Here is a 21100-nt window from a genome sequence, read left to right as displayed (position 1 = left end):
TCCCGATTGGCGGGCCGCGTCAACCCCTTGGACCTTTCACCTCGCGTCGCGTCGATCCGACTCTCAGACGATCCTCCGACGTCTCCTACCTCTTTGTCGTTCTTCTATACATTTTCGTTACAAACTCGGGGTGAACGCGTGCACGGATTTGCCACGATTCGAGATGCTCTTCTAACGTACTCTCTATTATCTCGGTGAATGCATCCTCGAAAGATCCTCCAAAAGGTAACTGGGGTGCACATGGGGATCTTTGGACGTCGCTCAAAAGTAATTGAAAACATTTTCTATTTTTGCCGTCAAATAAATGAACATTTCGTTTTCTTTCGTTCTAGCGTAGCGCTATCGCGACGGGACCCCTTTGAAAATATCGAATTGATAGAGTAAAATTTAAAACTACCTAAAAGTTAAAACTACCTAATCAACTTTCGATAAATATGAAAGTAGAGAAAAGAAAGGAGATGATACGCAAAAATGTATAAAAATAACGTTAGAATGATAGGAAGAAGACTGTGAGAGCAAGCTGAAAAGTATAAAATATACGTGCGCGTAGATACGTACGCGGCTTCTTTTTGCATGCGCCCAAAAGAGTACGTGAGTATACGAAATGGGCGAACCGAGTTAACCGATACATTCGATATCTCGAAGAAATGTATTTGTGACGTCGCTTCATAAATTTTCCATATTCACATTGTAAACATCCGAATCTCCCGTAAGTTATTCTTACCGTAAGAATAATAATTAATAATATTGCTCTTCGAAATTCTACTCGAGCGTGGCCAATTAAATTTTTATAATAATAGTAAATAAACGAGTAAATGTCGATTAAAGCGGTAGATTCCGAGCGTAATCCTTTGATTTTCCATCGTTCCTCTAGGAAAATCGTCGTTTTTATAATGGATTATACGTTTTCAACGTGTTCGAGAGAAAAGGGAAAAATATTTGAACTAGAGAAACGCGCGAGTACGTTAAATAAGAGTAATGCAAAAACTCGACTCGTTGACTAAACATGTACACGCTTAACGTTCCGCGCTTTGCGCGTTAATCCAGTTTGTATTACCGTGCGAGCTTCTAACTCCGCGACAGGTAATAGGCTTAGAACACTTTCCCAGTATTTCGAGCTCTCAACTGCGGAGATGTCGTTTAAATTTAATCCTCCAAATTGATTGCGAATTCGTGTCAACGTCGAGGATCATTACGACGTAATGTCTTACGATGCGTCGAGCAATTTCTAATTCAACTTTTTACGTCCGAGGTTGTCCATTTACCACGTTACGGAAAATAAAATTGATATTTTTACTTTGCTCGATGAGCAAACCGTAATAAAGTAAATACGCTGACGGAATAAATGAAAAAAAAAAAAAAAAAAAGAAAGGGGGTCAGTAGCAAACATAAAGCATAGGAAACATGGGCGCGATAAAATTCACAGAAACATTCATTCTAGATAACGGAAGATATTATCCTACTCGATATTAGTCTACGTAGGGAATGTCGCGTTTACCTAGGATTTCTCGTCCAATTGTGCACAAGTATCGATCGGTTAACCGCGGCATTTATCGAGTCCAAAGAATTATCACCTGGCGATTCCTTCTCCACTGTTCTCTTCTCTATCGTTCGACAAATATATCTTTCTCTTTCGGTATTTTGTGAGTTTTCCAATACATTAATTACGTATTCGAGTATACACGCATAGAGAAAGAGAGAGAGAGAGAAGTCGTTTGAGAGCAAGAATCTAAGGATAAATTCTCTTTTGCGGCCCAATATCGTTGTGTCGAGCATCGGTCCAATGCCATCCCAATGCCAGGGCAATTCCAACCCTGTGTACCACTCATTCGGTGTAACTATTCGTAGAAAGCAAGATGGACGAAAGCATACTAACATGCCGTTAAACTTACTCGACACCGATGACTGAAACGGCTAAGAGATCGCTGAAGCAAACGAAGGTCGAATGGTCGAAGAGGAGCTTGCAGAAAGGTAGGATAGAAAAGGAGTAGTTATGACTGTGGTGGTGCTTCTGGTAATGTGGTTAGCCTTATCGGACGTGCCGGCGAATCGTGAAATCGATAGCTCGATACTTTGCGCCGTCGCGCGCGGCCTTCTTTTCTTCCCGTAAAATCCTTTTAACGAGTTTCTGCATTTCTCAAGGTATACCGCACCGTTACGATTTTACGCGGGATGCACCCGTGACAATCCCTTTCAACCTATGCGTGCCTTAAAAAATCTCCAATTTCAAGCATTTCGAGGCATTTGCTCGTTCTCGATAAATATCAGAACGAAAAATCGATGCAAATACAACGGAATTGTTTCAGTATAATTCGATTCAATGAAAAATTTCATAAACGTCAAACATCAAAAGCAATAAAACATTGTGTTTACTGCGAAAATGTAATAAATTTCTCCGATATTATTACAACTTCGTTATTTCAATATTTGTTAATGCAATTAACGTAATAACGCAACCGATATAATTACAAACAACAATTTCCCATAATTGTTTGCGAGAATTGGACATTTTTGATCGACAGAGCAGTTAGCTTCGCGAGCGCATCGTCGTCGGTATTAAATCAAATGTCATGTGTGGTTAAAAAAAAAAAAAAAAAAAAAGAAAAAAAAAGCACGACGAATTTATGATGCGAGCTCGAAAAAAGATGAGGACAGGATATCGGATGAGCCGAGGTCTTTGACGAGGAAGCATTCTCGCATTCATAGACGTTTTTTTCTCTCTCCTTCTTCCTCCTCTCATGCGAACGTTCTCGCCCTAAAAACTTCCTTGGCAGAGAATCGAAGGATAACGACGTTCTTTATCTCGACGATAAAAATAATTTCGACCGCGGACGATAAACGCTTTTCCAAAGAAATGTATTTTGGAAAGGAAGAATAACGCGCATCATTTTCCCTTTTTCTCTTAATCAACAAGTCTTAGTTTACTTGGCTTACACGTTAAATGCTACGAAATTAAACGTGACTCGTTAAGCGCGAAGATCCGCGCAACTTAACCACGATGTTGTACACATTTTGCCTGAAATTGTCACGAGATATCGTGTTGAAATCTCTGCAACTGTCGTCCCGGTAGTTATACATATGTGTGTATGCACACGTATATAGATCAAAATCTCATAGAATCTACGTCGTACTTTGTAGAAACGGAATAATCGTCTTACTACGACCGCCTAACAATTCTTGAATGAAAAACATCGTTAAAGAATCGCATTTAGATGTTTGATTTTGCCTCGCTCTTTCGTCCTTATTTTCTAAACTTTTGCAACACGCAAGATAGGTACCTATCACCTATATATCTATATCTCTACGAGATAGAAAGAGAGAGAGAGAGAGAGAGAGAGAGAGAGAGAGAGAGAGAGAGGAAGAAAATGATGGCACGATGCCAGGCCTGTTGAACGCCACGCCCTGAGGAAAAAATGTAAGCTAAAAGAGTAGAATGAAAGAGATAGAGAAAGAGACGGAGATTCGATAGGCAGCCTGGAAAAGAGACTCGGGAAATGATCGGTAGAAGATTGGAGGCAGGTGCCGATCAGCCTAGAGACCTCGAGACCTATGTAGCTAGCTCGCGAGCTAGCAGCTTGTGTATCGTGCCCAACGAGCCTACCCTCTTCGAGCCTGTTGCATTTTCAATCTCGACTGCTGCCACGTTAAGTACTTGAGATGTCTTCCCTTCGGTATACTCGCGGATACGACAGCCTCGATAAACACGTCGATCCTGTCAGTTTGCTCGTTCTCACTCTCTTTCTCTTACTCTCCGTTTTGCATCTGCATAGGTAGGTAGATGGTAGGTAGCTACTAGGTGTATGCGAATACGTGCGCGTCCGTGTTGCATAGAGTATCGACTTACCACTTAGATATGTGTCTAGGTTGTCGAACGACACTCGTGAAATGACAAACGGGAAGATATCATTTCGTAGGACTTTCCTTGCGAGCTCAAAATGAATAGGCCAAGTACGTATATATGTATTTGAAGAAGGAGTCCTTAACGTTTATCATTTTTTTCTCTCCTCCTATATGATCCTATTTTCTAGTTTCCTCTTGTGCAAATAATAAGTTAAGTAAGTATACTTTATGGAAATGGGTATATAATGTGCACGTATGCACCTATCATTATTATTTCAATTTAACCGTCTACACGTAAAATAATTCTTCCTTATCGTTGGACGACAAAGTTGGTCATAAAGCAAGAGAAAATTCATCGAATCCATTCGTCTTATCTTTTTCTGCTAATTCATCTCGTCCTTTCGGTTTTTCATTCTTTCCGTTCTTAAAAATAACCGACAAAGAAGAACGGCGTTTGCAGTTTCGCGAAGGATAGGGAAGTAATCGTTCCTCTGGTTTGCGGGCGAGGAAAAGTCGCCATCAATCACGAAGGCTGGATGTCCGCGTTAAGGGTGCCGCGCATGCAAGAGTAATGAGCGAATAAGAAGGTCGAGCCTCTTAATCGTACGAATTAATCATTTATATTCTTAGCATCGTGGACGAATAAAAAGTTCAATGAGAATATCAACGATCGGTCATTTGATATTTTCATTAAAAGGGATTTTCTTGATATCGTTTAGATCGTTAAACGCCGATAAGGTGATATTCGATTGGAATCGATCGCGGAAGTACATTAATTCGTAATCAAGGTACCATTCTCTCACCGTGATATTCGAAGGTTGTTAAATAAAAATGGAAGAATCGCGAATCGTTTGACTCGCAATTAGAGCGAGCTTTAATGAGACGTCGGAGAGGAGAAAGCGATCGAGGTAAGGCGCGAGACAATTGGGAAGAAACGAAGCGAGATGATCACAGAGGCAAAAAGGGAAATTCGATCGTAGCCTAGGTAGCTAGTCTACGCAAGCTGAAAGGCTAACGAACGGGGATGAAAGGGACGAAGAGCCCCTTGGCTGGAAAGAACGAAGCGAAGAGAAAGAAAGGAAGGAAGGGAAAAAAAGAGTAGACGAGTCGTTGTTGAAAAACAAGCGTGAGAGAATCGGAAATCAGGGAGTGACTACCGACTTGGACGCGAATCCTTCTAGTAGCGTTGCCTGATGAGAGACAATCAGAGACGCGCTGAAGTAATCAAAGACGCGTGTGCAATCGCGCAAAAAGGAACGAAAGAGAACCGTTAGGATGAAGAAAGTGAGAGAAAATGAGAGAGAGAGAGAGAGAGAGAGAGAGAGAGAGAGAGAGAGCGAGAGAGCGAGAAAGAGAGCAAGAGAGAACGAGAGACAAAGTACGTTCGGGAGCGTTACGTCGACCAAGATCAATAGGCGGACCACGAGCCATCATCCCAGGCAACACAGAAGCCGCTCCGCTGGTTTTGATCTCTCGCGCAAGCGCTCTCCTTTCACTCGTCTACTTATTTTTTTCTTCTTCCTATGACGACAATAAAGTGCGCCGTTAGTGGCTACATGCAGAGTGGCCAATCCTAACAATTAACACGAAAAGAAAGAGAGACAGTCTTTTATTTTCCTCCCCATGTACCTTTCGTCCTATCGTCTTAAAGACCTAATTAATATATACATTATTGATATTATTATACCTACATTATTATACCTACGCATAGGAAAACAAGTAGTAAACATAGCTTAATTCTATGTGTATCGTTTTAGCTTTGTTGTTTTATTGTTAGCTTAAGAAAAATTGTTTTTCAACTAACCGTTCACTCGATTAGTCTTGCTACAATCGATATTATGACGTAAAAGGATATCGAACCGAGTGTCATGACACGTTACATCCTACGTATCGAAAAAACTTGCCGAGTCCAATAACACGACTCTCATATAAACGACTTTATTCTATGTATTTACATGTTTTATGTTTTCGGAAAAGGTCACGCAATCGAGGAAAATTTCTTTACCGTGTCTCTGCTTTATTATATACATACGCACCTGCATATATATATATATATGGATAGGCATAGTAATTCATCGGAAAGCTCAAAAATACGAATGTAAATATAATGAACCAAGAACGAAAGAGAGAAAGAGAGAATGATGTAAGCATATGAACTTGTTCATTCATGTGCTTACGCTTAGGAGCATGGGTTTATGAGCGAACGAAAGCGAGCTATCGCTTAAGATCAAGCATGAGAATTTTGTTTCCAAGAGTAGAACGATGGGAATAAAAGAGGGTTGATGCTTATTCACGCGTCGAATGAGAGCAATACGATCGATTGCGTTCGTTCGTTCGTTCGTTCGTTCGTTCGTTCGTTCGTTCGTTCGTTTATTCGTTTATTCGATCGACCAAAAATACTTTAAATCGCTTTCCTACGTAGACTTGTATCTAACTCGCAAAACAATCGATCTAATAGTTGTCGATTATCTTTCCGAGTAAGTAGATATTTATTCTTTTTGTCAAACAAACGATAATAATAATAGAAGATATTAGCTATATATTACGGAAGTTTAAAAGATCGATCGACTGGATACTTGCTGTCTACGATATATGTAAATATGTACGTAGCTACTCGAGACGCATTCGATATCGGCCTTTCTCGATACGAAAGCATCCGCAAATATTACGCGACGACGAAATGGGACGACGCAGTTAATAACGGGGAATAAGCGGCCAGAAACGGCTCTTTCTCTCTCTCTCTCTCTCTCTCTCTCTCTCTCTCTCTCTCTCTTTTAATTAGTTTGTATCGTCGGCCTTACCGAGGACTCACTCGAAGAAGGAAATGGCAAAGCCGATGAAACGAGTATGCTGGCTCGCTAGCTAACTCGCTCACAGCTAATAACGCCAACACATCACAGCCTCTACCGACGCTCCTGTCGAACGCATCCGAATGAAAATATGCCGATCGATCGAACGTGTCCTCAGGTGCTTTGTATTTCCGTAACATTTGTATTTACGTATTTATGTACGCGTACATACGCTTCTCATTAACGACGACCCTCGTGAAATGGGAGAAATTACATTGGATAATTCATTAATTACAATTAGCTGGAAAGATGAAAAGCGAAGCGTGCAATTTTAAACTGACTTTGTGTATCGAATAAATATGAAAAAGTAAGTCGAAAGACTAGTATCTATCTGTTATACGCTCTTAAAAAGTAATACTTTTGCAAAAATAATCGGCTCCGTCTATATTACGCGTGAAATTGCATCAGCGAGTACCATCCTCCAACCTTCTTCGTCCCTCTCTCTCTCTCTCTCTGTCTCACTCTGCAAACTCAATTACTTCTTCTTCGACGAAATTACAAATTTCCTGTTTGCTAATCCAAAAAACTTTTTGTACCGACGTATAGATGAAAAAATAAAAGGAGAAAACTCGTTGCCGTTATAAGCTCGCGGTTGTGTAAAAGCGTATCGATTTCGTTAGGAAGTATCGATTTCGTTAGACGCTCCTTCCACTGGCTATTCGAGATCACAGCAAAATACAACGCGCGCGGACGCGTAACAATCACTGCCCAAGCGATATGGACGAGCTAAAAGGTCAATGAACGCTTAAGTTCCCTTCGAGTGAAGTACCAAACTCGTCTCGTCGCTTTTATATTTGGAAAAAAAAAGAATATGGAGAAGTGAACGGAAAGCGAGAGAGAGAGAGAGAGAGAGAGAGAGAGAGAGAGAGAGAGAGAGAGAGAGAGAGAGAGAGAGAGAGAATGGAAGGAAAAAAGGGACGCTTTTGTGCATACGGCTGTTTTAAAAGGGAACACAGGTAGAAAAAGAGAGAGAAAAATGTAGTCCCGGCAAGTTCGCGAAGAGAATGTCGATCGACTAGGACGGACTAAATCACTCGTTAATTAGTGGAGTTTTTCCAAGTGCGAACCAACGGAAGATATTTTTTGACATTAATTTTACGCGAATACCTATCGAAGTTATTTTCCATGCTTTGCAGGCTTGCAATCGCATGGGAACTCACTCAAAATAGATTTATTATACAACGTGAGAGCACCCATAAGTTAATTTTTAGTAGATTTGATCGATTGTAGATAGTTTATCATTATGAAGAATTAAGTTTGCCATAAATAATGAAGCGAGCTCAAGACGGGGAAAAATAACTGTAAGAGGATGAGAGTGTTGTCGAGATAGATCGCTTCGTACGTAATGCTGAATATTCGAATATTTGCGCGAAACACTTGTGAAGGAGCTCAAGGGAATATACAATTCTTCGATGTAAATTCTCGAAAAGGATAAAAGTAGGAAGAATCGAGAGTTAGTCGAGCAAAGAATCGGCGAATGCTTCGAAGACGAGACTCAACTTATCCGAAATGCTCCAGCGTCAAATCGACGTATACGAACTTTCACGCGAGAAATACATAGTTCGAAAGCCGTAACTAATGTCGACTACATCCTCTTTCTCTCTCGCTATCCTTTACGCTCTTTCCTTCCCATGACTGACTCCTTGCATATTCAACCATGCCAATGTACCAGGCGAAACATCGCGCTCGGTTAATTCGAGAATATTCCAAATACTCGAATAGCAAAAGGCAAACCATCCGTTCGATCGAGCCTTCTCGGTTTCCCCTAAGCTTCGGAATAGTCCTTACGCGTTTTAGTGCAATTCGATCGCTTCGATAACTTTCATACCGTAGGCGTTACAAAAAATAGAGCGTCGTCTTCCGCAAAGACCCGTTTAAAAGAGATTTCGTTATATAGTTTTAATAGGATATTAATATCAAGTGTTACGTAGAATCCATTTATAACGATTTATAAAGAAGAAGAATTAAGAAGAGAAAACTATATCTCGATTGCGAAATATATTAGACATCGATCCGAATGAATAAAAAAGGATCAAGTAGAAAGACGTTAAGGACCGAATCGATGGATAACTCGTTAAACGATCGTAATTAAAATGATAATAAAGTTAAAAACTGACAAATCCTTATTGATAGTCTCGATAAAGAGAATATTCGCATTTTCATTTCACCGTGGCATCGCTCGTTCGCTGGCTTTTCACGCACGTCGAGCTATCTACGTAAGTACGCGCATTGTCCGCTTCCCCGTCGGTTTCTCGCAGCACAAGGTCGAAAGCGCAGGCGCGTTATCCATACAGCATATTCAAAGTTTACCCCGTTACTCTCTCTCCCTCCCTCCCCCCTTCTCTCTCTCTCTCTCTCTCTCTCTCTCTCCTCCGAGCTTCGATTCAGAGTGGCATGGCTGGAAAGCTCGTACACTCTGTCCTCTTACGAGGCCTATCCGCATTATTATATGCAATTTCCAGTACAGTTCTAACGACGTTAGTGACTCTTCGTCGTTAGTTAGCATTGGAAAGGCGTCAATCAAATTCTCGTTTTGTTCCATCGAAATGGACAATATCAATTTAAGTAGTCACATCGATGTTCGATCAGACACGCTGTCAAACGTTTTTACGAAACTAAAGATCGAATTACATACGATCGAAAAAACGTGTCAAGTTTCAGCGTTCAATGACTTAATAGTGAAAAGACATAGAACGTTCTCTGTGATAGAAATGGATCTTGGTACTAAAGAATAGGTGCTAAAGTAAAGCACGAAAGGAACAGCAAGAAGGGAGGTATCGGAACGGCCAGAGAATAAACGAACAATCCTATAGTTGAGCTTGCGGTTGGAAGGTATAGTTTGTACGGATACGAGAAAGAGAGAGGGAGAGTGGTAGTAGTCAAGCAGGACTATTCGGGTTAGGTTCGGGTGGTCTAATAAGAAGAGAGAGAGAGAGAGAGAGAGAGAGAGAGAGAAAGAGACAGAGAGGGTAAGAAGAAAAAGCAGCAGCAGTAGCAGCAGCAGCAGTATCAACATCAGGGTGGCAGGGTGACAGGCAAGCAAGCAGGCAGGCACGCAAGCAAGCAGGTAGGAGGCAGGCAGGAAGGAACAAAGGGCGCTTGCGCGATGGAACGGCCGGGCTAGACGCGAGAGCCGCCACTCCCGAGCGCGTAGCGGCGTAGCGCGGGTGCTGACCGAGTGTCCCCGTGAGAGAAGAGAGAGAGAGAGAGAGAGAGAGAGAGAGAGAGGGAGAGAGAGAGAGAGAGAGCACGAGAAAGGAAGGTAACGAGAGAGAGAGAGAGAGAGAAGTTCGTTGTCGAGAAAGACGACAACGACGACGACGGCGACGACGACGACGACGACGACGACGACGACGACAACGACGACGACGACGACGACGACGAGGACGTCGACGAGGACGTCGACGAGAAAGACGACGATCACGTCGGCGACGAGGAAAAGGCCAAGGAAGAAACCGAGAAGAGGACGACTCGGTCATCGCGAGAATGTCCAGCGTCGTCGAGGTAAGGATTCTGTGGAAGCCGGCCACGCAGATCAGCCGGCGAGCGAGTTGGGGATGCGTCGTCGAGTAAGAACGAACTTATAAGAGATAAAGGAAACGGAGGAAGGAGAAATAAGGGAGAGCTACAGAAAGAAGAAATATCCTCTCCGCGTCTCCTATACAACGGCATCGAAATAATAATATCTACATTCCCGTTATATATACGTATACTGTGTCGTCCCTCGTCGTCTCTCTCTCTCTCTCCGCGCGTCATCTTTCCGATTCTCTTGGTGAGCCTTCGTTGTCGGAGGGACGAGATTTGCTCGAGGTGTTAGAAGAGAAACGTCGATGCGACGAACGAGATCGTTAAGGTGTGAAAGTCAACTCGAAAGAAATCCTTTCCTTTATTAAAAGAAGAATTGAAAGAAGAGAAAAAAAGGAAGACAAAGGAAGGAGAATGAATCTCTGGAAATTGGTGTTTCAGTGAAGGAATCCGTTTGTTCGTCGCGACGCATTATCACGATTAACGAATGACTAATCGAAAGTACTACTCGTGTCGGTGGTCACGCGTTCATTGATTGCTCGTCGTAGTATAAAACTCACACATTTTATTTCGTGATGAGAGTGGTAATAAACATTCGAGGGTGGATCGTCCAGTGTTTCGAGAAAAAATTTCGTGAGTGAGAGTGAAGACGAAACTGGGAAAGGATTACTGACACGCGTAATATCCCTAATTGCGAGAGGAAAAGTTGGAAAAAGGAAGAAAAAAGAGAGAAAGGAAGAGGAAAACGAGAGAGAGAGAGAGAGAGAGAGAGAGAGAGAGAGAGAGAGAGAGAAGGAGAGGCTTCGAGAGGGAGCAAGACGGAGGTTGGAAGGCGGGGCGGGTGGGAGGGCGGGAGGGAGGGTGAGTCGCGGACAGGACGCAGAGAGGCGCCGGGTCAACGCGCCAGGTAGCAACGCCTCAGGACAGCCGTCGACGTCGTCCTTGCCGTCGTCCTTGCCGTCGTCTCTGCCGTTGTCCTTGTCGCAGCCTTCGAGGCCGACTTGGCCGTCATCGTTCGCGGCCAGGAAGCGTACACTTGCATACACACACACACACACACACACACACACACACACTCATACGCGCGCATAGGCACTCAAAGACAGACAAACACGTACGACCGCACACACAATAATACACACTACATCCGCTTTCTATTTTACAAAGACACGTACACGTACTTACACGACCCTCGCACGCGTTACATAGGGAAACGAGGTAAAATCGGCGGCGAACATGAGGTCCTTAAACGCAGCATCCTGGAGCTTCGTCTTTCTCGCGGCCACGGTGGCTTTGCTGCCTGCCACTCATTGGGCACCCTTCGCGCACGCTGCGTAAGTAAAATCTTTCTTTTGTTTACTTTACGATAATATATTTCTAAGCTTTATATTGGGGAACGAAGAAACAATGGTTTGCTCTCTCCCTCTCTCTCTCTCTCTCTCTCTCTCTCTCTCTCTCTCCCGTTCATTTGCACCTACTAAAAATTGACAAACGAGTTTCGACGCTCGTAACATACTCGGGATAATGAAATCGATCGTCCGCGTTAAATATTCGCGAAAAATCGGCTGAAAGTCAGGCTCTTTCTCTCTCACTCTTTGTACGCATGAGATATGTACATACGTCGTTGGCGGATTCGCAATGTTGCCCTCATTTCGCTTTATCTACGCTCGACCACGCGCTTTTGTATCCTATTCGTTCTAACTCTCTTTCGTCTCTTTCGTCGATCCACTCGTTTTCCGTGTTTCTCTAGTGAAATAACTTCTACGTCCGTTTGAAAAAATGTGGTTCGATCGTTATCACGGAAAATAATATCTAACGAATAGCGAGCGAAAATGTTTCAACGGCCGTTGAAATTGTCTGAGACAATTCGTGCGAGGTGTCATGATGCTTATGTACGAGCGACGGGAACGCGACACCGAAGGCTGTCGAAACACCCTCTTGGATAGTATGTAAATGTCGAGCTCCTCGGACGCGTATTACAACGTCCTAACTCGTATCACCTCGCTAATGTTAACGAACATCCCTCCTCGAACTTCAATTATTCCAGATTAATGGTCATTCCTAAAGATATTTCACGAATGAAAGATTCTCGAAACATTTCGCGAAAAATACTTTATTCCGATGGATAAAGTTTCAGCATGTATCGATCCTACAAAAACGAAGATTGTTCGTTCAAACATGCTTCCAACTAATGAGGTTTCCCGTGAACGATTCGAGTTGAAGAACAAAAATAAGAATAGACGACCAGAGTAATTGTCTATATAGAACCTATTTGTCAGATGGAATCGTATAATTGTCGTGGATAATCGATATGATAATATATTAGCATACTGTATAGACGACAGGAAGAAGTATAGTTGGCTGGAATTATCAATATTTACGCTTTTCTTCGAAGCACGGTCTCGTCTCGTTCCACCTGTTTCCTTCTCGAGGGTCGTGCCTCTCTTCGGGCTCCTCCAAACCCTACGAGTACCAACCGCGAACGTTCCGTAGTGTGGTATCGGTGATCACAGTAGAGCTCTCGAGGCAGGAGGGTGCTCCCGATGTGGCAGAACTCCAAATCCTCCCCTCTTTGTCTCTCTCCCTCTTCGTCTCTCTATCTATCCGTCTATCTATCTTGCAGCCAGCATGTCCCCTCCCATTTTTTTGGACCACCGGCAAATCGTCCTCTTTCTTATCACGAAAGACGTCCATCTCGGATTTAGCAACATCTTTCGATTCTGCCTGCAAACGAAACTTCCTCTTTTCATTGTTCCCAATTCCCTTCGATAAATTTACTAGTTGCAAAATAAAATCTTTGATCGGACTGAAATTTCAAAGAGTAAAAATCGAAGCGATCCGTTCGGTTGATATCTCCGTCCGATTTATCGTTTCAGAATTTTATCTGTCGAACGGGACTAGTTTAACGTCTTTCTCTTATCTCCCGCCCGTGGAAACATTTATCGAGCAAGAAGAACGAGAAAAAGAATAAAGAAGGAAGAAAAAGCATCGTCCCCCTATCTCACTCGTGAGAGTTCGGTGGGTGGGCTGGGGGAATTGAAAGCGTCACGGCGATACCTCATCCGGTCGCGAATCGTTGTGTTTTCGTCGTGAAAACATCGGATAGTCTGACGCGGAAACGAGAAAAATCGTGCCAAGTCATTCGACTCCACAGTCTTCTGACCCACTTACCCGGAAAGGAAAGGCAGGCGCGCGCGCCCGCCCGCGTGCTTTACATGGAACCGCTGGAACCAAATTTCTCGTTACTTTCACGCGTCATAGACTTACTTTGTAGATCGTACCGAAGGCGAAAATATGAAAATACTGATAAAATATGTAAAAAAGGATATTTTTAATCGTCGTTAACGGGAAAAGTCAGCGAGCTGAAATTAGCTAAAAATCATCCATCGATGCGAAAGTTTTCTACGAAGGATGAACGTCGAGACGCTTCGTTAGAGTGGAATGCCGCTTTTGTTTTCGTCGAAAGTCGTCCGATCTCGGTAATCTCGCTTCGCGAGATTTTTTACGATTTAAGTGAGAAGGATGGAGAAGATATCGATCGATGGTGACGCGCCATCGCGGATCACCGATTTTCACGTTCCCGTTCGAAATTTGCGGTTCTTGAGAAAGACAATTAGTAGCTGACATCTCGAGGGCAGAAGTTGGCAATAACGATGTTCGAAGGAAGGAGGCGGACGATATAGGCATATCCGCACGACAAACAACCGATGCATATTTAATAACAGTCGATTATTAATGCGCGCGCGCGCTTATAGAGATGATTGATGAAACTGCAACAATGCCCCTGCGATTCTGATTGACGCCGTTGCGTTCTAATGATCGCGATAAAAATCTTTCATTTTTCTTCGACGCTAGATCGTGCCGAAAGCAATAATCCTCCGATAGTTATTTACCTATAGTTACCTATTCGTTTGATTAAACGAAAGTTCTTTCGATTCGATTGACGTAGATTTTTCGTTTGCCGGTAAAATTAATTGAACCGTCGATCGAGGAGAAACGGTACGTTTCGTTTTAGATATATTTATAAAGAAATTCATGTTCGCTCGAATGACATCAAAGATTTTTCGATTCGCGTAATGCAATCTTTGATTGACTCGTGAAAGTACCTATTACCTGTTCAGAGAAGATTCATCAAGTTGTTGCGTGCCATTTAATCGGATGAAACTTCCCCCAGTTACGTTGAAATCGAATACTCTTCGGTATCAGTAATATCCGGCAACGCGGTTGATCGAGCCTTCGACTGTCTGGTCATTCACCGTACTTCACTACTGGCACCCTTCTCTGAATACGTGTGTTTATGTACGAACATTATGTTCTACATCTAGCTATACGGCGCACGTTTAAGCATTCGTCTCGTCTCTCATCGGGATCAAAACTGAAAATCGCACTGGAATTATTTCTTCGATTCTCAACGCGCTCGATCGATTTTTCGTTAAATATCTTCCATAGTGCATGCTACGCTTTACGATTACTTCAAACGTTTTTCGTACGCAGGTATCTTTTTTTTTTTTTTTTTTTTTTTTTTAGTTCACACGAATTTGAAACATTAGCCGGCGGTGACCATAGAATTCGAGACAATACTTTTTTAGCTCGTAAATTCGCGGTGACTAGTGTAATACTAGCGTCGCGACTGGGCTCTAGGAGCGTGGTCAACTAGGAGCGCCGAGAAACCACTTTAAATCCATTAAAAATTAGGCAAGTACTTTGAAGAAGAACGATATTTCGTCGAATCGAGCGATATTTTGGATTATTTTCAATGTGCATTGCGACCAAGCCAATATGTACCTTTGGATTTCGTGGGAACTACAGGCTCGGCTAATCCGCTGACGCCAGCTTACCGAAAGATAAGAGAAGCGATTTTCGTTTGCTTCCTGTCGTTAACTCTTTCCTATCCCTTCGAATGTTCGCTCGAACATTTTCTCCATGACATTGACGATTCCTCTTTATTAGACTTATTCCATTACTTATTAGAACAAACGACCAGGATTAGATAAGAATAACGTATTAGAAAATGTGTGTGTGTGTGTGTGTGTATTCGCATGATATAATTGGTAGATTCGAAGGTCTTTCTTTTAAAATAGAATCTAAATCGAGCCAAGTTCAGGTCGAGTCCGAGGCACATCCGTACTCGCGGAAGTCGACTATAGCCGCGAGTGACTAGTGGAAACAAAGGGCGCAAGCAAGAATCAATGTGCTCGCGAGAAGAGCGGACAGCTTCGAGAAAGTTGACCTAGCGATACCTCGTTGATTATGGGAAAACGAAATGTAAGGTCGAAGAGATAAGGAATTGGAGTAAAAGGGGAGGGGGAGTGTTAGATATGTCGGCCTAGGGACGACGCTTAAGGGAGCTCGGTGGTCAAAGGAGAAAGAAGGCGATCGGAGTGCCGCCAAGTCGGTCGACGTTTCTTTTGGCGTAAACGGAGACGGTTGACGGAAAAAGGATAGATCCGTGGGAGACAGAGAGTGACAGGTGGATGGAAATGCGTTGCAAAGATTCGCGAAAAGCTCGGACTTGAAAATGATAGAGAAGTGGAAGGGAGTGGAAGGTAGTCGAATAGATAGAGTTAGAGATAGAGAGATAAGGCCGGTGGGGGGAGGGTCGTGGGAGGTCGAAGGCGGTTGACGGCGAGCTCGCGTGGGTGCCCAGAGGCAAAAGGGGCTTTCTCGCGTGCAGCCTTGACATGGGCCAAGAAATCAATGGGACCTCCAACACACCGACGCAAACTCGGTCGGCGTAGTCGCACACGAGCAACGTCCATAACTTTTGAGCTCTAGCTACTAGGACTGCAGACGGCGGAAAAGAGTCCGAGGGACGATCGGATTCGTTAGTCGGTCTCCTCGGTGACTACGACGATCGATTTCGCATCGAGGTTCCACGCGGAGAATCGCCTTGAAAAGCGTTCATCGCGGAAAATCGTACCGAGCATCTATCTCGTCGGCCCGATCTACGAGAGAAGAACTCGCTTGCGTATCTTTCCTACAGGCGGACCCGTAAAGAGCATGATCGCCCGATGAAAGAACATGAAGGGACAACACTCGTTTCAGCAGTTATTTCGGAGAACGTTAGAAACACGTGCCAATAAGGACTGACCCAATTTTTAATCGATTCGAGAATCAACGGACGGTATTCTCCTGTTTCCAACAAATAAAATATATCCTTTTAAGAGACTAACCGACTTTCACGCGAAACATTCGTTCTTCCTTTTAACTCGAACACACGCAGGTTTCTATTTAAAAAGGATTCCTTGTAAATTCGTTTCGTCTATCTTTACGAGTCGCGACGATGAAAGAAAATGAAAACGTCGAAAAACCTTCGCCGAAGCAGAGTCGTTTCGTTCGTGTAAGCCGCAATCAAAGCCGTAGGTCTGCATACCGGAACCTTGGCAAGCAGAGACGCGGTCAGGGCTGCCAATCAATGGCGAGGACATCACCCTCGGCTAACCAACGTCCGCGTCCTTGATTGTCCGTTCGCCGCCTCCGCTTCGAACGGTCGTTCTCGTTCGACCGATAGTTATATTGCAAAGCCCAGAAGTCGAGATCCTCTCTCTCTCTCTCTCTCTCTCTCTCTCTCTTCTCACATTTTCTCTTTACTCGTTTGTGCATTCGTATTCGTTAATAGACATGTGTAAAGCGCGTGACCGAGATCCGATACGATGACGTTAATCGACCTGGTTGCTCGAATATTTTCGATGCTAGTTCGTCCGTAAACTCATGTACGCAAAGTGTATGCGAATTGCATGTGCAAATGAACGAACAGAGAAAGAGGAGAGGAGGGAGAGAGAGAGAGATGCATAGTCGGGTGAGCACGGTGTAATGTGAATTAAAGTGCGGTTGCAATAAAAGAGCTTTTTGGGTCGCATTAAGGTGTGACGCCTAAAAGTTTTTAACAAATATCATAAACGGTAAGCTAACTCGACTCTTCGAATTTCCAAACTCGTGTGGAAACTCGTTCGGTTAATACAGTTTTAACATTGCTTCGTCGCGACTAAGTCACGAACTAAGTCCTCGAGACGGCTTTATAAGATATGAAATATCTCGCATCGCATTCATTGCGATCGTTGACGCGCAAACAGAGATTTTATTAGACCGATTGGATCTGATCGAAAAAAAAAACGATCGATATGACGCGCGTGAAATCGTGCGCTTGCCCTCAAACATCTTTGCGTTTACGTGTCGTCGTGCGTGCGCTTCGCTTTTTTCCTTTATTTTATTTTCTTTTTTTTTCTTTTTTTTTTTTTTTTTTTTTTTTTTTTCTTTTTTTTTTCTATATTTAACACTCGCAAGACTCACAAAGCACTTTGATTCCATCGCAGAATCTCTCGCGTCCGATCGATGTGACGAGCGATGCGAGCGCGAAAGCCCTTTTATTTATAGAGACGAGAATGGCTTCGCTTTTCTAAAATACCGGCTCGGCCTGGCTCCCATCGTTGACCGAGTGGTAACTTACGCGAGTAAGTCGACTAAGTAGTACTACTTTGATAGTAAGAGAATCATGATGGGAGTAGGAAAGCGAAAGAGAAAAGGGAGAAAAAGAGAATGTAAAGGAAAAAATAGAGAATGAAAAAAGACGCGCGAGTAATGAAAACGGCGCTCGTCTAGGGAATTTTTTCGCTTCGACTAGCAGCCGACTGGAAAGAACGAAAGAGACTGAAACGAAGTTGAAAGAGCGAGAGTAGGCGACCGAAATAGGGAGAGAGAACATTCTGCAGGGTGGCCAAAGCAATCCTCTAATTGGATAAAACTCAACGGCGAGCCGGTAACTGGTAATTTCCCTCCAGCAACGTAATTACTCGCCCGTATTTACGCAGATCTCGCTAGGTCCGAAGGCAAGCTCCGAGTAATGTGGTGCCGGCCGTTGTGTCTCCTTCCTTCGTTGTCTATGCAGCGGTCGCTCGTTGCCGTTGTCGTTGCTGTATATGCACAGCTGCTCGTTGTTGTAAAAAAACGATTGTAACCGTAGAGATGATTGTAACCAAGTATACGGAGAAAGAGAGGGGAAGAGAGAAAACATAGCGACCAACTTCCCCCACCCATCGTCAATGTCTTCAGCAGCACCTCCCTCTTTTTCAACCACCGTCAGAGTGGCGTTTCAACGATACGCCGCTTCGACGTAGCCTCAACGAACGTGTATAAAAAGCCATTGCAATCACGCGGTATACTGGCACGGTAATGGGGTACTGATATAATTAACTAGCATACCTACGCTTTTATCGAGCCCTGAGAAACGTCGTCGTTACCGTCGGCATACTCCTTCTAGTAGTCTTCGTCGTTGGCGTTCACACTTCACGTGTAAAAATAGCCTCTACGAAGTTAACGGTAACGGTTGTATCGGTATCAACGTCATTTAACAACAACGTGACGTTAACAACGAATAAAGAAATGGTAAAAGCTATGCTTTCGCGACGTCGACAACGAAGAGGAAGTAAAAATGTAGAAAGAAATGGAACCTGTTACTTTCTCGCGTCTAGAAGAATGAGAGATTCTCTCAGTCGTTGCTTTTCGGTAACGTTTTTCAAAATTTGCCTTTCGACACAAAAAGAAAGGAAAAAAAAGTAATGACTGATAAAGGTTCTTTGAAAGAAAATTCCGAACCATCTGATATTCATACGATAGGTATCGTCTCCTGTGCTAATCGAGAAGCAACGAGCGTAGATTCGATGGAAAATCGAAGCACCTTCGTCCCTGAGTAGTTTTCCGTCGAATACCGTGGCTGCAGTTGCGAATAAAAATAGCCAACGACATTGACGTGTCGGCCTCCATTTCGATACTGGTCGTTCGGCGTGCCTACACGCGCGACGTGTCATCCAAATAGGACAAATTGCTGCAATACCTTAGAAAAAAAGGAAAAGTTGTTCGGCCAAATCCCTAATGATTTATCATTTATTTATCGAAACATTCAGCGAATGTTAATCATGCGACGAGTGTGCACTCTCAAATACAAATAAACATGAAACCGCGTATATACGCACTTGGAAGGAGCAGGGGATTATCCCGATCGGCAGATATTGCAAACAAGCCTGACACAAATGGCAAATATTATTCCCCCCATTATCGTGCTACCTCCTCCCCCGCCCGCTAATGAGCTTTCGTATACATTACGACTGAAATTCTTTGTTAGATAAACGGATGGAAAACGGTCGGTAATGTTACCAAGATATCCCAATGAATCCTATCTATTATGTATGTATGTCAAAAGTATTAGGAATTAATTAAACCAAGATAAAGACTAATTAACGTCTAAAAGCCGACAAATGAATGTATGAACAAACGAACAATACAATTCGTATTTGAACGAACGAGAGTGAAAATTAACGAACCGGGACGACAACGATTTATGTCGATACCTCTCGGTGTCTCTGATTATTCAAACGTGCTACGTAGTACCCACCCGTGCTCATAGTTTCAACATGGAAATTCATAAACAACGTAAACCATAGGCGCGATGGCGTCATTAGGTGCTCACTCGGTGGTTCGTTTCGCGTCAAAGGACGTACCGGAACAGGATCCATTCGGGCCGAAACAAAGCCTATTTACGTGACCGTGCTTGGGTTTACGCCCAAGCGCCGTCTTACTTTCCTCGTTCGTCGTCGACGACGAACAAATAAGGAAAAAAATAAGGATGACGATGAATGCCGACAGGACGACTCAAACGAATGACCTTTTCGATCGAATCAAAACTGGAAAATACGAACGAGTTCGATTCAATTTTTTTTTTTATCTAAATCCAATGCTTCTCAACGAGTTAACATCTCGTCAAAAAGATAAACATTAATAGATACATCAATGTTTAGATACATTCAAGAATTTGAATAATCCGAGCGCGTTGCTCGTTTGTGGATTCTCAGCCTTTCTCTCTGATATGTCAAATTTGGCCTTTGCATGAATACACATATGAGCGCATACGTGAAAGTATAATCCGTTGATAGAGGCATAGAGGATGTATTTAAATACACGTATTTGTGTGCGTGCATGAATGTTTATGCGTTCTGCGAGGTGCGAACTCGTCTAGTCACGTTACAGAATCAGCACGATTACGTAGATAATAGCATTATTGGAAAGTGAATTACCGATAATCATTCCCTCTCTCTTTCTCGCTCTCTCTCTCTCTCTCTCTCTCTCTCTCTCTCTCTCTCCAAAGCCTTCTGTACAAGTTGCAAGCCGCTTGAGCACGTTGAACGAGCCGCTGCTCCTTGATCAATGTGCCACGCGATCGATTCATGCGTATTATCCTTGTTTCGAGTGTGAAGGGGAGATCGTTGACCGATATATATATATATATATATACATAGAGATCCAGCCCTATTTGGATATTAGTACGCGCGCATGTGAATATTAGCACGATCGGACTAAGAGCCATTACGTGCACTTAAAAATGAATCATTTCGTGAATTTTACGCGTCTCATTGATTAAAAATCCTTGATTCGTCAACTTTCTGTTCGTTCGATGAACGAATAATTATAAAATATATCTCAAAATTTAATACAAGGTAATAATAATAGTGGTGGTTATTATACGCTAATAGACGTTGCCTGACCTTAATCGCGTGCATTTTAAGTCGTGAGAACAAAAAAACGATGAACTAAATGAAAGATGATACAAAGATATGAAGCAGATCAGGAATGAATATCGCAAGGAGGGTTACGCGTTGGTAAAGGGACGACGAAGAGTGGTCTAAAGTGTTTCTTATCGCGAATGAGAATCTTCATTGCGTGCTAAATTAAACCTATAGGTAATCAAGGTCAATTGTGAGATTAAGCTTGTCGGAGGTCGGCGATACTCCATCGTTCGGCCTCGAAACGAAACGAAACGAAACGGTCGTGAACCTTTAAGAAAAATCAGCAATCTCTTTTCCATGTTCAACGTTTCGTCGTTAAACGAGATCGCT

At 43.1% G+C, this 21100-nt stretch overlaps 1 protein-coding gene across 14 annotated transcripts in view; it reads left to right on the top strand.

Annotated features, from left to right (window-relative positions):
* The first annotated feature begins 11087 nt into the window (after nucleotides 1–11087).
* Nucleotides 11088–21100, top strand: part of Rdl (Resistant to dieldrin) — a 52565-nt gene continuing 42552 nt past the window's right edge. For 11 of the 14 annotated variants that reach the window (XM_035862714.2, XM_035862707.2, XM_035862712.2 and 8 more), the window contains exon 1: nucleotides 11088–11548. In XM_035862714.2, coding sequence (XP_035718607.1) covers nucleotides 11451–11548 — 98 coding nt within the window. In that variant the 5' untranslated portion in view covers nucleotides 11088–11450. Of the gene's footprint in view, nucleotides 11549–15352; nucleotides 15480–16871; nucleotides 17117–21100 lie in introns of those variants that run through there. The other 3 variants (XM_085661297.1, XM_085661296.1, XM_085661295.1) reach the window with 3 other exon arrangements.

This window comes from Vespa mandarinia, chromosome 14, assembly GCF_050613455.1.
Source record: "Vespa mandarinia isolate Hongniang chromosome 14, ASM5061345v1, whole genome shotgun sequence".
Classification (NCBI taxonomy): domain Eukaryota; kingdom Metazoa; phylum Arthropoda; class Insecta; order Hymenoptera; family Vespidae; genus Vespa; species Vespa mandarinia.
The sequence above is the reverse complement of the archived record's forward strand: the minus strand, read 5'-3'. Positions and strand labels throughout refer to the sequence as shown.